General features: G+C 47.6%; 1 protein-coding gene across 14 annotated transcripts in view; it reads left to right on the top strand.

Moving 5' to 3' along the window:
- LARS2 (leucyl-tRNA synthetase 2, mitochondrial) overlaps positions 1–16,940 on the top strand; it is a 194,054-nt gene that overhangs the window by 35,656 nt on the left and 141,458 nt on the right. For all 14 annotated transcript variants that reach the window (XR_015248421.1, XR_015248419.1, XR_015248423.1 and 11 more), the window contains 2 exons: positions 13,834–13,925; positions 16,388–16,448. Coding sequence is in view for 9 of the 14 variants with exons in the window: in XM_086698442.1 (XP_086554568.1) it covers positions 13,834–13,925; positions 16,388–16,448 (153 nt within the window). In the remaining 5 variants the exon portion in view is untranslated. The remainder of the gene's footprint in view (positions 1–13,833; positions 13,926–16,387; positions 16,449–16,940) is intronic.

The following is a 16,940-nucleotide window of genomic DNA, read 5'->3' as shown; positions in this document are numbered from 1 at the left end:
ATGGGTTTTGAAGGACAAGGTTAAACTTACCGGAAGAGGAAGAGAAAGGCCCTTCCTTGGCTGCTGCGAGTCAGTCCCTTTTACCCCATTGCCCGTTACCCCCAAAGCTTACTCTTTACTCTTTAGCAACGTGTCATCTGTAGAACGAGGTGGGGATGATCGCGATACCTTCTTTTAACCACTTACAGAGCGGCAGGGTTAAAGAGGGGTCGACAACATGGACCACTGAGCCAGATGGCCAGGATTCGAATGCCAGCTCTTAACGCTTGCCAGCTGTGTGCCCTTTGACTAGCTACTCAGCCTCTCTAAGACCTAGTTTTCTCTCATCTGTAAAATGAGAATAAAACAGTACCTGCCCATTGGCCCGTTACAAGGATTCAAAGAGGATAGCTGTGAAGCACTTAGCACATGCCTGGCACATAGTACGTAACCCATAAATATTGGCGATCGCGAGCGGTTGGCTGGACCCTGTTCACAACATCTCCTGAGAGCCCACTGTGCCCATCTCTGCCCAACTCTGTGTTTACTGGTCACCTCAGTAGCTTGAAATCCAGCCACGGTGGGAGTATTCATACCCTGGAAATCAGCAAGTGCTCCAAATCTGGGCTTGTTCCTCCAGAGAGGCAGTTGTTAAACATTCACTGGCACTCCCAGTGGCTGCTGCTGTGATTAACCTGCTGGGGCCCATACCTGCCACCTCCCAGTTCTTTGTCACGATTTCAGAGAGGTACGCGCGTCAGTTGTCACAATTGGTTTGAAAATTGATGCTGAACTGACTTTGGCAAGAGGTATTCCTAAAAAGGAAGTCAAGTTATGACGGCTCTTTGTCAATTGAAGAGTTCATAACTTTATAGTGTCAGATGCAGAGATCAGTGTTCCACTTTAATAGTCAAAAGTATTCGTCTTCCTGGTTTCTGTCGGGTGTTATTTTCCCCAGACGTTGCTTTCCATCATCGCTGCTGTGTTTATTAGAAAGGGATGGTGCAGAGTGAGCTGGCTGTTTGCCTAAAGTATCATTCTCGCTGAATGATTCTTGCTTGGTTCTTTAACTAGATTTATCTGACGGATTTTTTACACGCCAACTTTTTTTGAACAATTAGCGAGTGCATGTAAATTGCCGAAGGTGTAAGCTTTTATGGCAAAATTGTACATTCATGATAGGGTACAGGTGGTTGAGGGGGTGTAGGTGGGATTCTGATTCCCTTGGATGGGATGAGATGTTCCAGAGGAAGCCCAAGGCAGAGCTCCAGGCCCAGAGCTCCTCAGACCCAAGAGACAAAACAGAGACCCCTATAGTAACTGGAGGCCAAGTCAGGCTGGATCCAGGAGCTGGACAACCTGCATTTGAACTGCATTCCGCCACCTTCTTGCTGAGTGACCTTGCACAAGTCATTTCATGGCTCTGAATCCTACTTTCCTCATTTTTAAAATTAAAAAAAAAATTTTTTTTTTTAATGTTTATTTATTTTTGAGACAGAGAGAGACAGAGCATGAACAGGGAGGGGCAGAGAGAGAGGGAGACACAGAATCTGAAACAGGCTCCAGGCTCTGAGCTGTCAGCACAGAGCCCGACGCGGGACTCGAACTCACGGACCGTGAGATGGTGACCTGAGCTGAGGTCGGATGCTTAACCGACTGAGCCACCCAGGCGCCCCCTTTCCTCATTTTTAAAGTAGGGATAACAGCAATCCTTGCCTCATGGGGTTGTTGTGTGGGTTAGATGAGATGGTACATGCGTGTGGCATGACAATAATCCCTTCATAAGTGTTAGCTGTGATTATTATTTTATTTTATTAAAAAAATTTTTGGGGGGGCGTCTGGGTGGCTCAGTCGGTTAAGCATCTGGCTTCAGTTCAGGTCACGATCTCACAGTCCGTGAGTTCGAGCCCTGCGTCAGGCTCTGTGCTGACGGCTCAGAGCCTGGAGCCTGCTTCGGATTCTGCGTCTCCCTCTCTCTCTCTGCCCCTCCCTTGCTCATGCTCTGTCTCTCTCTGTCTCAAAAATAAATAAGAACATTAAAAAAATTTTTAAAAAAAAATTAAAAGAAAATTTTGTTTTTGTTTATTTTTGAGAGTGAGACAGAGTGTGAGCGGGGGAGGAGCAGAGAGAGAGGGAGACACAGAATTGGAAGGAGGCTCCAAGCTATGAGCTGTCAGCTGAGATGTGAGATCATGACCTGAGCCAAAGTCAGACCCTTAACTGACTGAGCCACCCAGGCATCCCATGTGGTTATTATTTACACTGATTTGATTTACTCTGGGAGGTCAGTCACTGCCATGTAATAAGTGAACCCTACTCTCTTTGGCCTGGAGCACACTGCACCCAGTTACATCTTCAGAAGCAGCTTAACTGCAAAACATTGCTTGCAGCTTGTATTACCCATCCTATGATTTGATGGCTGCCTCATACCACTTTTTTATTTTAAACTTAAAGTCTTTTCTTTTTATGTTTATTTTTACTTTTGAGAGACAGAGAGAGAGAGAGAGAGAAAGTGGGGACAGAGGATCCCAAGCAGGCTCTGCACCGACAGCAGAGAGCCCGACACAGGGCTCGATCTCATGAACTGTGAGATCAAGACCCGACCCAAAGTGGACACTTAACCGACAGAACCACCCAGATCGCCCCTAAAACCACCCTTTGCTATTTGGTTTACGGTGCATCTAGGGCTCGCTTTGTTTCTGACTTTCAGTTGTTCTGTTTAAGATGATGAGCTTTTTGGGGCATCGTCCAGGTTCTGCTGAAATTAACTCCTTGTTAATTTTCATAAGCCATATTTAAGTCAGATCATCCTGTCTAGCACTCCAAACTTGGTGAAAACGTGTCCAGCCGGTTTTTAAGCGATATGGCAAAAGAGAAACAAATCTCGCTGTAATTGTCGACAGCATGAAAACCTGTTGAGCTTCCTGTTGTTTTAAAATCCATTCCCAGTGTCAGGACTAGTTCCAGAGATGGAGCAGGGGAGGATTCAGGTCAAGTTCAATGGTCCTCACTCTAGGGAGGGAAGGAATATCTAATCAGGAATAACAACAGGGTCTGACATATGTATTCATTCATTTATTCACTATATAGTCATTGAGTGCCAGCTTTATTCTTTTTTTTTTTTATTCTTTTTTTTAATGTTTATTTATTTTTGAGAAAGAGAGAGACACACACAGAGCATGAGCAGGGGAGGGGCGGGGAGAGAGGGAGACACAGAACCCGAAGCAGGCTCCGGGCTCCGAGCTGTCAGCACAGAGCCCGACGCGGGGCTCGAACCCATGAACCGTGAGATCATGACCTGAGCCGAAGTCAGATGCTTAACTGACTGAGCCACCCAGGTGCCCTGCCAGCTTTATTCTAAACCCTGGGATTTCTATCGTATTAAATAGACCTATCAGAGTCTTAGGTTCAGCATCAGTCAGTGGGCCTAAGGAAAGCCCAGGAAGCTCTGCCTTTTTCTGGAACTTGTTAACATGTTGATTATTTTGCTTTGTTCTTGAGTGGAAGTATGTGAAATAATTCTAAGGTACACGAAGAACAGTGTGGGAAGTAAAAGGCGGAGGGACCCGTGCAGCAGTTCTGCTCTCTACAAGGCCACCAGTGACCTCCACAGAAATGCCTCTGTCCTCAACTTTCTCCACCTCAGCCACATGCAATGCAGTAGAGCATTTCTCCTTCTGTAACACACTCTACTTCCGGCGCAAGACCCCACATTCCAGACTCTCCTCCTGCATTTTGACTTCCCCCTCCCAGTGTATTCCACAAATTTTCCTGCTCCACTCCGTCTTTTGCATACTCGTTATCAGGTTGAGAAAGTTCCCCTTTACTCCTAGTGTGCTGAGAATTTTTATCGTAACTGGGTGTCGGTTTTTGTGAAATGCCTTTTCTGCGTATATTGAGATGGAATATAGTTTTTCTCTTTTATTCTGTTAATGTGATATGTCGATTGATTTTTTTTAAATCTTAAACCAGCCTTGTGTTCCTTGTGTTCCTGTGTTCGTTTGGTCATAATGTTATTATTTTTTTTAATGCATGTATTGCTGTATATAATTGGTTAATCTCCCTATGTTCATGAGAGTACTGCTCTGTAATTTTCTTCTTCTTAAAAATGTTTTAATGTTTATTTATTTTTGAGAGAGAGAGAGAGTGAGAGACTGTGAGCGCCACACAAGTGGGGGAGGGGCAGAGAGAGAAAGGTAGGGGGGACACAGAATCCGAAACAGGCTCTAGGCTCTGAGCTATCAGCACAGAGCCTGACGCACGGCTCAAACCCAAGGACCGTGAGATCATGACCTGAACTGACGTCTGGCTGTCAACCAACCGAACCGCCCAGACGCCTCTGTAATTTTCTTCTCTAATGTCTTCATCTGGTTTTGCTATCAGGGTTATGCTGGCTCGTAAAACAAACTGGATGTTCCCTTCTTCCTGTTTTCTGAAAGCGTGTGTATTATAGGTATTCTTTCTTTCTTACTTTCTTACTGTTTAATACTGTTTAATAGTTCGACGCGGGGCTTGAACTCATGAACCACGAGATCATGACCTGCGCAGAAGTTGGAAGTTTAACCAACTGAGTCCGCCAGGCGCCCCGCCTCACTCCATCTTTCTACATGACTTTCCCAACTGTTGAGGCCAGCAATGAATGCCGTTTTAGCCTGTGCTAATTTGTCATATGGGAAACGGCATCTAATTTTGTTTTTAATTTACATTTTCCAGAGTACTGTCCTAGTGAGGCGGGGATATTTTCATATGTTTGTTGTATTTAATTTTCTTCTTCTCCGAGTGGCTTGCTCGCGTTATTTGCCCAGTTCCTCTTGGGTTGTTGGTCTTTTTCCTGTTCCTCTGTAGAATGCTTTATACAGTCTGCATTATTGATTCTTTGTTGGTTAAACGCAGTGCAGATGTCTTCTCCCAGTCTGTGGTTTGTCCTTGATTTTGTGAGCCTGGCCAGACCACAAGTTGTAATTTGGGGGTGAGAATGGGTGAGAATGATGATTTGGAAAGTTCAAAATAGCTTTTTCTTTGGTTTCCTCTTATAGTAGCAAGTAAGTCGTGCATAGAGGGAAGAAATGAGACAGGAGGTGAGACAGGTGGGTCGGTGTGACCCCCCCATGCTCTCCCTCATTCATGGAGACGGGCCTAAAAGCCATGGCCATCACCTTTCTCTTGGGGAAAGCTAACGCCACAAAGAGCTAACCAGGCACGGACACTCCCAGGTTAGACGCGGACTTTGTAAATGCAGAGACGGGTGGTTTGGAGGTGAGGAATCGATCTGGAATGAGGGCTTTAGTCAATGCGGTGATGACACCCGCCCGTCCCACCTCACAGATTTGTGGCAGGGTTCCTGTGAGGTGATCGTGAGAAAAACGGTCGCGCAGTTTCCTCGTGTAACCCAGTTAATGGTAGCGAGAATAAGTTAGTCCTGACGTTTGGATGTTTTAGCAGGGGCTTCTTGAAGCCAGAGATCAGTTCTTCTCTTTCAAAAATCAGAAAAGACTGCCCTGCCAATTGGCTTCTTCTTAAACTCATATAACGTCTGATGACACATTTAAAGCTTAGCACAGACGGCGATCTTGTCGTGTTTTCATATGTTGTATGCACAGAGGATTGGGAAAGAAAACGACCCAGCTCCCACCCCGGCTGGTCTCCTGGCACCCTCTGGGACAGAGGCAGAGTGATGAAGGCGTCAGGATGCCCGGTCTCCCCCACAGGCCTGGGCTTGGACTCCTGTGTCTCGGGCCAGAGGCCTCCGGGTGCTGCCCGCGTCGGGTTTCCTGCTTGGGCCTCTTTGCTGTTTGCTGTAGAGGAGGAGGAGGAAAATGGAGTCTCTGGGCCTGACAGCTGCCTGATCCTAATGTGATGACCCGCAGATGCGAGGAGGCGAGGGGAGTGGTGAGCAAGGGCACAATTACACGTGTGTCATTGGTTTTCCGTCTGCCGGCCGGGCCGCGGGTGTTCACGAAGCGCCCCGAGGGGCATCGCGTGGCCTTCAGTTTTCAAATTTTCGAATCTCTGTAGCTTCTAAAGAAGTAGAGAGCGGATTTCCAGGGCTTGTCCCCTCCCGTGTAATTTGAAGGGAAGAATGATCGCTGGTCCAGTATCTTGATTAGAAAGTGGCCGATTCATCCGCCTTCCCGGGGCAGGTCTGCCCTGGGCCTCAGTACCGGTACCGTCGTTTGGATTTTTTTTACTCTGGAGCATTCACTTGGTTTTGCTCCACAGGTGTGTAAAAATGGGGGGTTATTAACACCTGCTGAACAACATTAAATGGTATGTGTCTTCATTTCTTGGAAATAAAGTGTTGAATCTAGTCCAGGGAAACTATGACACTCTGAAAATAGCAATTTTTTGAGCAGCGGTAACCATGGTTGCTCTCAGTTAGAAGCTCGGTTGGTTTCAAATATGAAGTTTTGTTTCATGATGAAAAGGCCAGAAAGCTGGTCCTTCCTAGGGGATTGGCCGGCCCTTTTGTAGTAACAACTGTGCTAATTCTCTTGCCGTCCGGAAGGCAGGCGGCCAGCTGCCCCAGCTTCCTTCTGTTCCACCTTAAAAAGTTTCCTTACCTCGGTTGGATCTTACTTCCTGTGTCAGAGGAAGAACCGTTCCTTTGCCTGTTCTTGGTTTTTTTTTTCCTTCTTAAAAAATGTATTTTTAACTTGTACATACAATTCCATATTTCCACCCCCTTGAAAAAGAAGAAATACAGGGACGCCTGGGTGGCTCAGTCGGTTGAGTGTCCGACTTCAGCTCAGGTCATGATCTCACAGCTCGTGGGTTTGAGTCCCATGTTGGGCTCTGTGCTGGCAGCTTAGAGCCCAGAGCCTGCTTTGGATTCTGTGTCTCCCTCTCTCTCTCTGTCCCTCCCCGACTCACACTCTGTCTCTATCTCTGTCTCTCTCTCTCTGTCTCAAAAATAAATAAACATTAAAAAGAGAAGAAATCTAGCATAGATGAGGTTGTGGGCCCCTTTGACCACCCGCTCCTGACCAGGCCCTTCTGGGCCGTGATCTCTGGCATGTTCCAGGCTAAGTCCCTTGAGAGCCTTATGTTGTCGCATGTAACTGTGCCCTCCCCTGTATGCCTTTCTGCTAGTCCTCTTGCCATCCATCCGGCCTGCCAACCCTGAGACGCCCACGGCTCTGTTCAGAGGGAGGCGGAAGGCCCTGTCACGGTGAGCCATGGGCATGTGGCCCCGTCCACACCAGAGGCTGGCCTAGCCCCGGCTCCCAGGCCCTGCCTTCTGGCCAGCTCTGGTCTGAGTTGCCAGGTCTCTGACCCCTGTGTTTTCTCCTCTTCAGTAGCTGTCCCTGACTCCCCTTTGATACCCCAAGTCATGGTAGGTTTGTGGCCTTGTTGGAGTTCCTGGGCGGCCCGTGGCCAGTTCGCTGTCAGCTCCAGCCCCTGCTTTGCTTTTCGTAGCACGATGACCCCTGCAGACCACGTCCCCCAAGCCCTGGTGTCAGCTGGCCTCCAGCTGGTTGGGGACGAAAAGAAACTGGCAAGACTGGCACGCAGGAGGAAAGGAGAAGCCGGAGAATTTCTAGTGTCTTCTTCACCGATCTGGTTCCATCTGGGCAGACCCACCTGTTTCGGTTTCTATACCTGATCTCAGCCTTTCGGCTGTCACCTCCCCTTTCCACCTTTGTTCCTTTGGTCTGGAGGTGGTGGTGGTGTCCTGCCCTTCCAAGTTTTGGGGATGTTGTGCTGTGCCTCTTGGCGTCAATTAAAAGTGAGAAGAGTTTAGAGTGTTTGTTAGGAGAACGGCAGGAAATGATGTTTTTTTTCACACACTGGAAGTTTATTTTCTAGATTTCCAAGTTAGAGCTGCTAGGGCTTTGTCTCTATTCTTTTTTTTTTGCAGAAAGCACTCCGTCCAGGGGCGCCTGGGAGGCTTCAGTCGGTTAAACATCCGACTTCGGCTCAAGTCATGATCTCTCGGCTTGTGGGTTTGAGCCCCGTGCCGGGTTCTGTGCTGACAGCTCAGAGCCCGGAGCCTGCTTCGGATTTTGTGTCTCTCTGTCTCTCTCTCTCTGACCCTCCCCGGCTCACACTCTGTCTCAAAAATAAATAAACATTAGAAACAAAATTAAGAAAAAAGAAAAGAAAGCACTCCTATCCAAGAAGAATTAACTCCCAGGGAACCGAGAGAGCCCAGGTGACCCTAACATATAAATCCAGATGTTGGCTTTGTTTTTTAGGCCAAATTGCCTAGTTGGCATGGGTGAGCTGTAGGTATAGTTACTTATTGGAACTGTGGGAGGATTAAACCAAGTTATGGGGCGCCTGGGTTGCTCAGTCAGTGAAGCATCCGGCTTTTGATTTTGGCTTAGGTCATGATCTCACGGTTTGAGTTGGAGCCCTGCATTGGGCTCTGTGCTGACAGCTCTCATTGGAATTCTCTCTCTCCCTCTCTCTCTCTCTGCCCCGTCTGCTCGCACTCTATCTCAAAAATAAATAAACATTTACAAAAATTTTTTAAAAAATAAAGAAACCAAGTTACGGTGATAGAAAGGAATAGGAATTTCAGAACCAAAAAGGAGAGTTTAGAGTTCTCCCGGTGAACATTGTAGATAGTCTCGGCCATAGGAAACCACAGGCGAGAAAGCGGGCATCCCGTACCTGGAATGGAGGTATTTGATGTGGTGTCCAAGAGACCAAGAGGTGAACGAGGCTGGCATAGAAATCACCTGACACGTGTCCTTTACATAGATGGGCTGTAACAATTTGACCAGCACATAGAATCTGCTGCCTGGAAGGAGGGGACAGGCTCTGTTATCTCATGATCTTGTTCGAGGTCTCCCCTCGGTTCCCTCTTGACGGTAGTGAATCCTCTCTAGCACAAGAGTGAGCTCTGCACTTGGCCCCTGGGTCTCTGGAAACCCAGGTACCGGAGCGATGGGACCCTTTCCTCTTCCATAGAGAGTTGGCTCACGGAACCTTTATTCCAGTGATTGGCCCGTGGCGGAAGCAACTGTTCTGACTTCAAGATGCGGAAAGGCCCTCCCGCGGGCCGTATTCTAGGGCAGGCGTTTGCTTTTTGTCAGGCTTTGGTAAGAATGAAATATTAAGAAGCTTTAAGATTTTCTAACTTTATTTTCATAGACAGCTTGGGTAACATGTGGGCTAAGACTCTTTTCATGCTAATTTCATCTGAAAACAAAAATAGAAAAATATTACGTAAATCCAGACTGGTTTTTGTGACTGTCTCTGTATTGACTTTATTTAAAAATACGGACAGCATCTAACAGAATGTTAATAGGCAGGAGCATTGAACCAGTGCCATTTTGGCAGTTCCAACAAAGAAACCAAGTGGTAATTAAGTTTTCCCCTTTCTCGTGGAACAGTTACACAACAGTTCCATTTTTCTGCCAGTGAAGCAGCCTCGGGAGAATTGAAGCACAGCTGGAAGGTGCACTCCTGTGTCGTCCGTGGAAGCATTGCAGAACTTTCTAGTAATCCAGCATAAAGCCCCAAAATGAGACTTCTTCCTCCCTTCCTCCCTTCCTCCCTTCCTTCCTTCCTTCCTTCCTTCCTTCCTTCCTTCCTTCCTTCCTTTTCCTTCCTTCCTTCTTTCCTTCCTTCCTTCTTTCCTTCCTTCCCCTCTCTCCCTCTCTCTGTCTCTCTCTTCTTTCTTTTTAAAAATTAAAGGAAAAGAGAGGAAAGGCTGTGATGCTTAACAGTTGTTACAAGGGAATGTTGAATGTTTTCCATATATGGATTAAGCAGTGCTAAAGAGAAAGCTATATCCTCGCGAGTGTTTGTTTTACTTAGGATTCTTGGCCACCATGGACTGCAACCCAGGTCAGACCGGCTTAGCCAAAAACGGGGGGTGGGAGGGGGTGGGTGTGTTTTTACAGATCCTGATGTGTCTCACAGAATCAAAGGGAAGTGTTGCAGGAAGAGGCCCATGGGGATGGGGACCAGGTCCTTGAAGGCTGCCTGTGTCCCCAGTCTCAGTGTGCACGCCAGCTGTGCTTTCTCAGACATCTCCTCCAGGCGGAAGGTGGGCTCACCAGGAGCCCTGGGCTCGTATCCTTGTTCCTCCTGGCCAAGGAGAAAGGAGTCAAGAGTGTGCTGTTGCCCTCCCCGTCTGTGTTGCCCCCACGCCCTACAGACCACAGACAAGCCCCGAGAAGGGTTCAGACACGGGTAACCGGAGGGACGGATTTTGCGACTGGCAGCCCCCAGCAGGACTGTGTGAAGTTAGAGGAGGAGCAGTTTCCAGAAGGGGAGGCCGCTGTGGGGGAGGATGAGGCATTTTGGGCCTGCCACATTTAGCAAGAGGAAGGGAGACCTCGGGTCTGGAAGATCAACGAGATTGGGTTGTGTCTGGCCGGGTTCCTAAAACTTCAAAGAACAGATACTCCTGGGGGAATGTCAGGATGTTTTCAAAAGCCATACACACGTGCTTACACGCACACACACACATACTTACATATTTTGTACGTGATATGTTAAACGAAAAAAAAACGCAGGTCATAAAATAGCGTATATCAGGTTCTATTTCCGAAAAACATAACCCATCTGGCTCCCATATACGTGTACACATATTTCTATATCTATGTTTGAGTGAGAACGACGTGGGAAGATTCAGAGGCTGGTGGTGGTCTCAGGTAAGTCAAAGAGTTGGGAATGGGGGTCGGGGCCACAGGAACAGAGGGTCAGCTTTGCTTTTGATGTATCACGCGTTGTATCGTTGCATTTGTTAAAAAAAAATTTTTTTTTTTTTTTTTTTTTTTTGCATTTATTTATTTTTGAGACACGGAGAGAGCACAAGGGGCGGAGAGAGAAGGAGACAGAATCCAAAGCAGGCTCCAGGCTCCGAGCTGTCAGCACAGAGCCCGACGCGGGGCTCGAACTCACAAACCGTGAGATCATGACCCGAGCCGAAGTAGGACGCTTAACCGACTGAGCCCCCCGGGCGCCCTGATTGTTTCATTTGTCAAAACAAGCTCGTATTACGGTTGTACTTTGGGAAACATCCCGTTAAGGAGGAAGAAAGGACCCGGTTCAGACTGAGCTCAGGAGGGGTGTGGACGGAGGCACCGAAGGTGGCGGTGGGGTCACCTCAGGCCAGAAATCCAGGGCTTCCCAGCGGGATGCTGCAAGACCAGCCTCTCCCAGAGCGATAGGAAGCTGAGGTGCCCGCAGGGCTATGTGTTCCCCGAGCCTGAATCTCTTCCAGAAAGCACACGCGAGTGGGTCAGACTCACCACCCCCCCCAGGGTGGCCAGGTCCACGAGGCGATGTGACCCTGCCGGGCGCAGCCAGAGGCAGGACCCCGGGTGGCTGCCTCCTCGTGGGCTACCCAGCGACTCCCCCGGCTTCGGCCCGCGTGGCAGGAACGATTGGGCTACTTTCAAGCGAAGCACCTGATACGAGCCATTGATTTTGCAGGAATGAATTTTCCTTTTATGGAAAAGCAGGCCAAATAGATGACTGGCCCTCTGAACCTCACGGTCTGTTCCGTTTGGTTAAGAACTTCTAGTGCCCGACACCAGCGTGCTGCGGACGGTTGTCACAAGCAGCCCACGCTCAGGAAGGCACAGGGCTGAGGACGTGGGTGAGGTCAAGGCGTCTCCCCGCCTGCTATCACAGCCATCCAGATAAATGTGGCCAAAGAGACGGGCTGAGGTCTTGACGGGGGAGCCAGTGGTGGGCAGTGTTGTGGGTGCTGAAGACCAGGTGGCAGGTGGCCGATGGCCAGCACTGCCATGTATGGGGTGCCCGTACTGGGCACCGTGCTGGGTGTGCCCCTGACACGGCACGTCACGTCCACGATGAGAGGTGGCTGCTCTCAGTCACGAGTGGAGTAAGTAAGGTGCCTCGGGTCCCACTGCCAGTGAACGGCAGGCTTGGGTTTGGGGCTGGCCCCCGCCGGCCACACAGTCTCCTGAAGAGCGAGCCTCTCCAGGCATTTCCCACTCACTAGCCAGAGGGGTTTGAGCGGCTCTGATTTGGGTTAGGTGCATGGTCTTTGTCTTTAGATGGGATGATTCCAGCAGACTCCTCAAATCCATTTAAAAAGTGATGTGCCCAGCAGAATGGGGACTCTAAGACAAGTGGCTCTACTCCCTGGAAGGGGCATGCCTGTTTTCTTCCTGCTTCCTGTTAAGTGGGGCTAGGGGGAGAACAGATCTGGCGGCTGGGAGGGGAGACGAGTCCAGTCTGGGACACTTCAAGTCATGGGTGCCTAAGGACCCGAGGCGGAGATGGTCATGGACGATACTCATGTGCACTTCAGAGAGTTCTCGTGCCAGACAGAAAGATGGAAGAAAGCTCCAGGTGCATGGTGGGAAAGAAATAAGAGCTAAAACAAACAAACAAACAAACAAACAAAAAACCCATACGTAAATAATATGATCCCGATCTCTAAAAATTGGATATAAATTTGCCAAATTTAACTGGTTATGTATGGCCGTATGGGAGAGTTACAAGTGAGTTTTGTTTTCTCCTGAATATTTTTCTCTGCGTACCCAGTTATTTGCGGTGAAAATGCATTACTCCAAATACCAGAGGGATACTTTTTTTTAACAAAAGAAAACCAGACCTGTTTCTCTCGTGGAAAATGTCCTGTTTTGATGCTCACGCGTGATGAGGTAGTGGCAGTAAATGCCTCCGAGTATTGGTCACTGTCCCGAGGAAATGTGTGTGAACAGAAGCTCAGGTCGTCTGTATGATTACAAGCGAGACTGTCCCTTGGTACCACAGTACGTGTGTCAGGCCCTGGTTCCTGTTCACAGCATGTAAGTCAGGTTGACGGAACTTGGTGTGGAAGCTGCGAGCTGAGCTACGTAACGGGTTGTCCATTTGCCGAAATGGATGCTTTACTGGCCCATCCTGGCCTAAGGTAGTTAATCACTCCTGGTGTGATCTAGGGAGGCTGCTCACTCTCGCTGGGCCACAGTTACTTGAACTGTCGAAGTAAAGGGGGGCGGCGGTGGAGGACCTATCTCAGAAACCTTTTTGAGCTCTAAGATTTTAGGCCTCCCCGTTCTTCAGAGGATGGGAACATCTCACAGGAAGTGATTCAAAGTGGCTGCTGCGACTGAGGAACTGAATTTTTCATTTTAATTAGTTTACGTTTAAATTTATACAACGGCACGTGGCTAGTGGCTACCATACCGGACAGCACAGCCCCTTAAGTGGAAGATACTAATATGAGGGGGGGCATTTTAAAGGCCTGTACATTTTTATATGTACATACTTCTGAAATCACAAGAAACTCCAATTTCGGGAAGGCAGCTTGGTTTCAGTAGAGACAATACAGACCAGAAGAAGAAGGAAGTAAAGATTAGTCACGAAAAATAGTCCACTCAGAGAAAATTGCTCTTGGCACCACAGTGTATAACCTTCTTTTTTTAAGTTTTTTTTTTTTTTTTTTTTTTCAACGTTTATTTATTTTTGGGACAGAGAGAGACAGAGCATGAACGGGCGAGGGGCAGAGAGAGAGGGAGACACAGAATCGGAAACAGGCTCCAGGCTCTGAGCCATCAGCCCAGAGCCCGATGCGGGGCTCGAACTCACGGACCGTGAGATCGTGACCTGGCTGAAGTCGGACGCTTAACCGACTGCGCCACCCAGGCGCCCCAGTGTATAACCTTCTAAATCCTCTCCTCTGCATGCCTCGTAGTAGCCAACTGGCTTTCAAAAGCGTCGTTTGGAATCATCCAGAAAGGGATATGTTAGTAGGAGAGAACGCCTATTTATTGCCCAGAAGACAATGCTGATAGAGGTTTTATTTATTTATTTATTTTTATTTATTTATTTATTTATTTATTTATTTATTTATTTATTTATTTTTTGATAGAGGTTTTAGCAATCTGCCATGACCGCTGTTTCTCTTCTGGGTGCTAGGTCATCAACCCCATGGGATGGGATGCGTTTGGACTGCCTGCCGAAAATGCAGCAATCGAGCGGAATCTACATCCAGAAAGTTGGACGCAAAGGTATGTATTTATAGGCGTGTTCAAACACACACAGAAACCTTAAACGTGTGTACTAATCTGGGTGCGAGAAACAGAGAGCCAAGCAAACAAAACATTGCAGTCTGCCAGGCGCTAAACAGCGTCACGTATATTGGCGTTTGGCTTTTAGCCTGCTGTAGTCTTTGCTGAGAAATGACAAAGAAGGTTTTGGGTATTCATTGATGTGTTCCGCCTGATGCTTTGTTGTTTGCAAAGTTATTCTTCCCCTGAGGATTTGCATTTGGAAGGCAAAAGAAGGAGAGGGTTGCGTTTGTTCAATGACTACGATGCTTCTCATCTTCTTGACCGTAGTGTGAGCTGTATCTGAGTCCCACATTGTAATTTTCTCTGAAAATTCTGTTAATTTTTGCCTTCGCCATGCTAGAGCAAGAGGAACTTAGGCATTCAATGTAGAAATATATGGCCAATATATTTTGGGTATGGCTTTCTCCAAGGGGGGGACACACTCCCAATTCCACCTGTGCCTCAGGCTTCCACATATATGCGTACCAGCAGTGCCCATCCCTCGTACCAGAACCCAGTGGAATGTTCTGGGCTCACTCCATCAGCCTCTTTCACAAAGATCGGCGGCCCTTCCATACCCCATGCCTCTAGAGATGTAGAAGGGCAGTTCCAGGGCCTGTGTCCACTGTCTTTCACCTCCCTTCACTTTATCTTGCCCAACGCTACCTTGTAAAAGCGTCCACTATACCTTTTTTTTTTTCTCTTTTTTCTCCTAACCCCCAGTTCCCATTTTTTCCGTTATGGTTAATTCCAGATTAAATGGGAATGGTGAAAGAAGGAAGAAAAGGTAATCAAATAGAGTGGATCAAATATGGCAACAAATTGACGTAAACTAGACCAATGATCGTTGAGTTATGATCCATGGGCCACATTTGGCCCTGCCTGATTTTATAAATAAAGCTTTATCGGAACACAGCCATACCCATTTGCTTACATATTGCCCGTGGCTGCTTTCATGATACAGGGGCAGAGTTGAGTAGTTGTGACAGACCATATGGCTCACAGAGCTGAAAACATTTCCCATCTGCCCCTTTACAGAAGAAGTTTACCAACCCCTCCACTAGAAAATAGCAGTTAAGAAGATGGGGGTGCCTGGGTGGCTCAGTTGGTTAAGCATCTGACTCTTGATCTTGGCTCAGGTCATGATCTCTCAGTTCATGGGATTAAGCCCCACGTTGGGCTCTGTGCTGACAGCACAGGGCCTGCTTGGGATTCTCTCTCCCTCTCTCTCTGCCCCTCCCCCATGCATATTCTCTCCCTCTCTCTCTCTCTCTCTCTCTCTCCCTCTCTCCCTCTCCTTCTCTCTCTCGATAACTAAACTTGAAACAAAGAAAAGAAGATGGGCCCTGAATCAGGCCACCTCAGTGCAAATCCTATCTTTCCTTCTTGTTAGCCAATCATCTTGAGGAAATTACTTAGCGTCTTTGTGCCTCAGTTTCTCTCTCTCTAAAAGAGCAATAGCCATAGCCCCTACCTCATCGGAATGGGTGAAGATTAAGCGCTCTCTTAGTCAGTCGGCTGCTTTAACAAAAATACCATGGTCTGGGTGGCTTATACACAGCAGACGTTTATTTCTTGTAGTTGTGGAGGCTGGGAAGTCCAAGACCAAGGTGCCCGCAGATTTGGTGTCTGTGAGGACCCCCCTCCTGGTTCATAGATGGCTATCTTCTCTCTGTGTCCCCACACGACAGAAGGGGCAAAGAAGCTCTCTGGGGTCTCTTTCGTAAGGCACTGAGCCCACTCAGGGGGGCTCTGCCCACAAGACCCAATCACCGGCCAAAGGCCTCATCTCTAAATACCATCACCTTGGAGGTTAGGTTTCAACCTATGAACTTCGGGGGGACACCAACGTTGTCCATAGCAAGCACTTTCTGCAAAATGTCTAGAACAAAATAAAATAAGCTATTGCTGGCTAAGCAGAGATCACCTAGAGAAAAGAAAGACATATTACCTTATTTCCTATTATACGAAAGTTGATTAGTTCACTTCTTTCCTTCTATCCCAATTATTCGACAGTTTTTGATTTTAGCTTTTGACTGATAAGCACTAAACCAGGTTTCTTTTGGATTCCCACAATTTGTACACTAGGGGGTTTTGTCTTCAGTCGATTTTAAACTAATTTAAAGATTTTTTCTAATGTTTATTTATTTGGGGGGGGATGCAAAGAGAGAGGGGGACAGAGGATCCAAAGCGAGCTCTGCGCTGAGAGCAGAGAGGCCGACGCGGGGCTCGAACTCACAGACCGTGAAATCGTGACCTGAGTCGAAGTCGGATGCTTGACCGACTGAGCCACCCAGGTGCCCCCTGGAAACCTTTCGAATAACCTAGACTTCTGCTGCTTCCTTTCACATTCCCAAAGTGCAGTTTGTTTGTGGCTTTCCCCCTTCTGAAAACCTAACCCTCTTCCCTTTGTTTCACAGCAATATTAAACACATGAGGAAGCAGCTTGATCGGCTGGGCCTGTGCTTCAGCTGGGATAGGGTAAGTCCACCCTTTCTCCTGGGGGGGTTTTGTTTTAACGGAGGTCGTGGTTGCACAGGGGACGATGCACGCTTACTTCATGTTCCTCCTCTTTGGGTTGGGAGAGGGCAAGGGAGGGAGGGAAGATTAGCACCCCACAAGTAAAAAATAGTATTCCCAGAGGATAATCTGCCTGCAAACAAGTAATTTTCTGTGGGATTAAACTAAGAGAGTTAACTTCTTATTTGAGGCCACAGCCGGCTGGAATTTATGTGTGTCAAAAGCTTTACTCAAGGATTTCTCCTCTTCTCTGCAATAATTGAAAAAGACTATTGGAATCTATGTAAACATGATGAACTATCAACCCACTGGGGTTTTTTGAGGTGATTAGGTGTTAAGTTGATTAACCATTTATTTACCTTTGTTCCAAGTTTGAAATTGAGTCTCATAAGAAGCCATAACAATCTGTCACCAACAGCATTTTGGTGTAAAATACTTTCAAACTGTATATGA

Source organism: Puma concolor, chromosome A2, assembly GCF_028749965.1.
Source record: "Puma concolor isolate L17-30 chromosome A2, mPumCon1.1.hap2, whole genome shotgun sequence".
Classification (NCBI taxonomy): Eukaryota; Metazoa; Chordata; class Mammalia; order Carnivora; family Felidae; genus Puma; species Puma concolor.
Note: the sequence above shows the minus strand (reverse complement) of the source record. Positions and strands in the feature narration are given on the sequence as shown.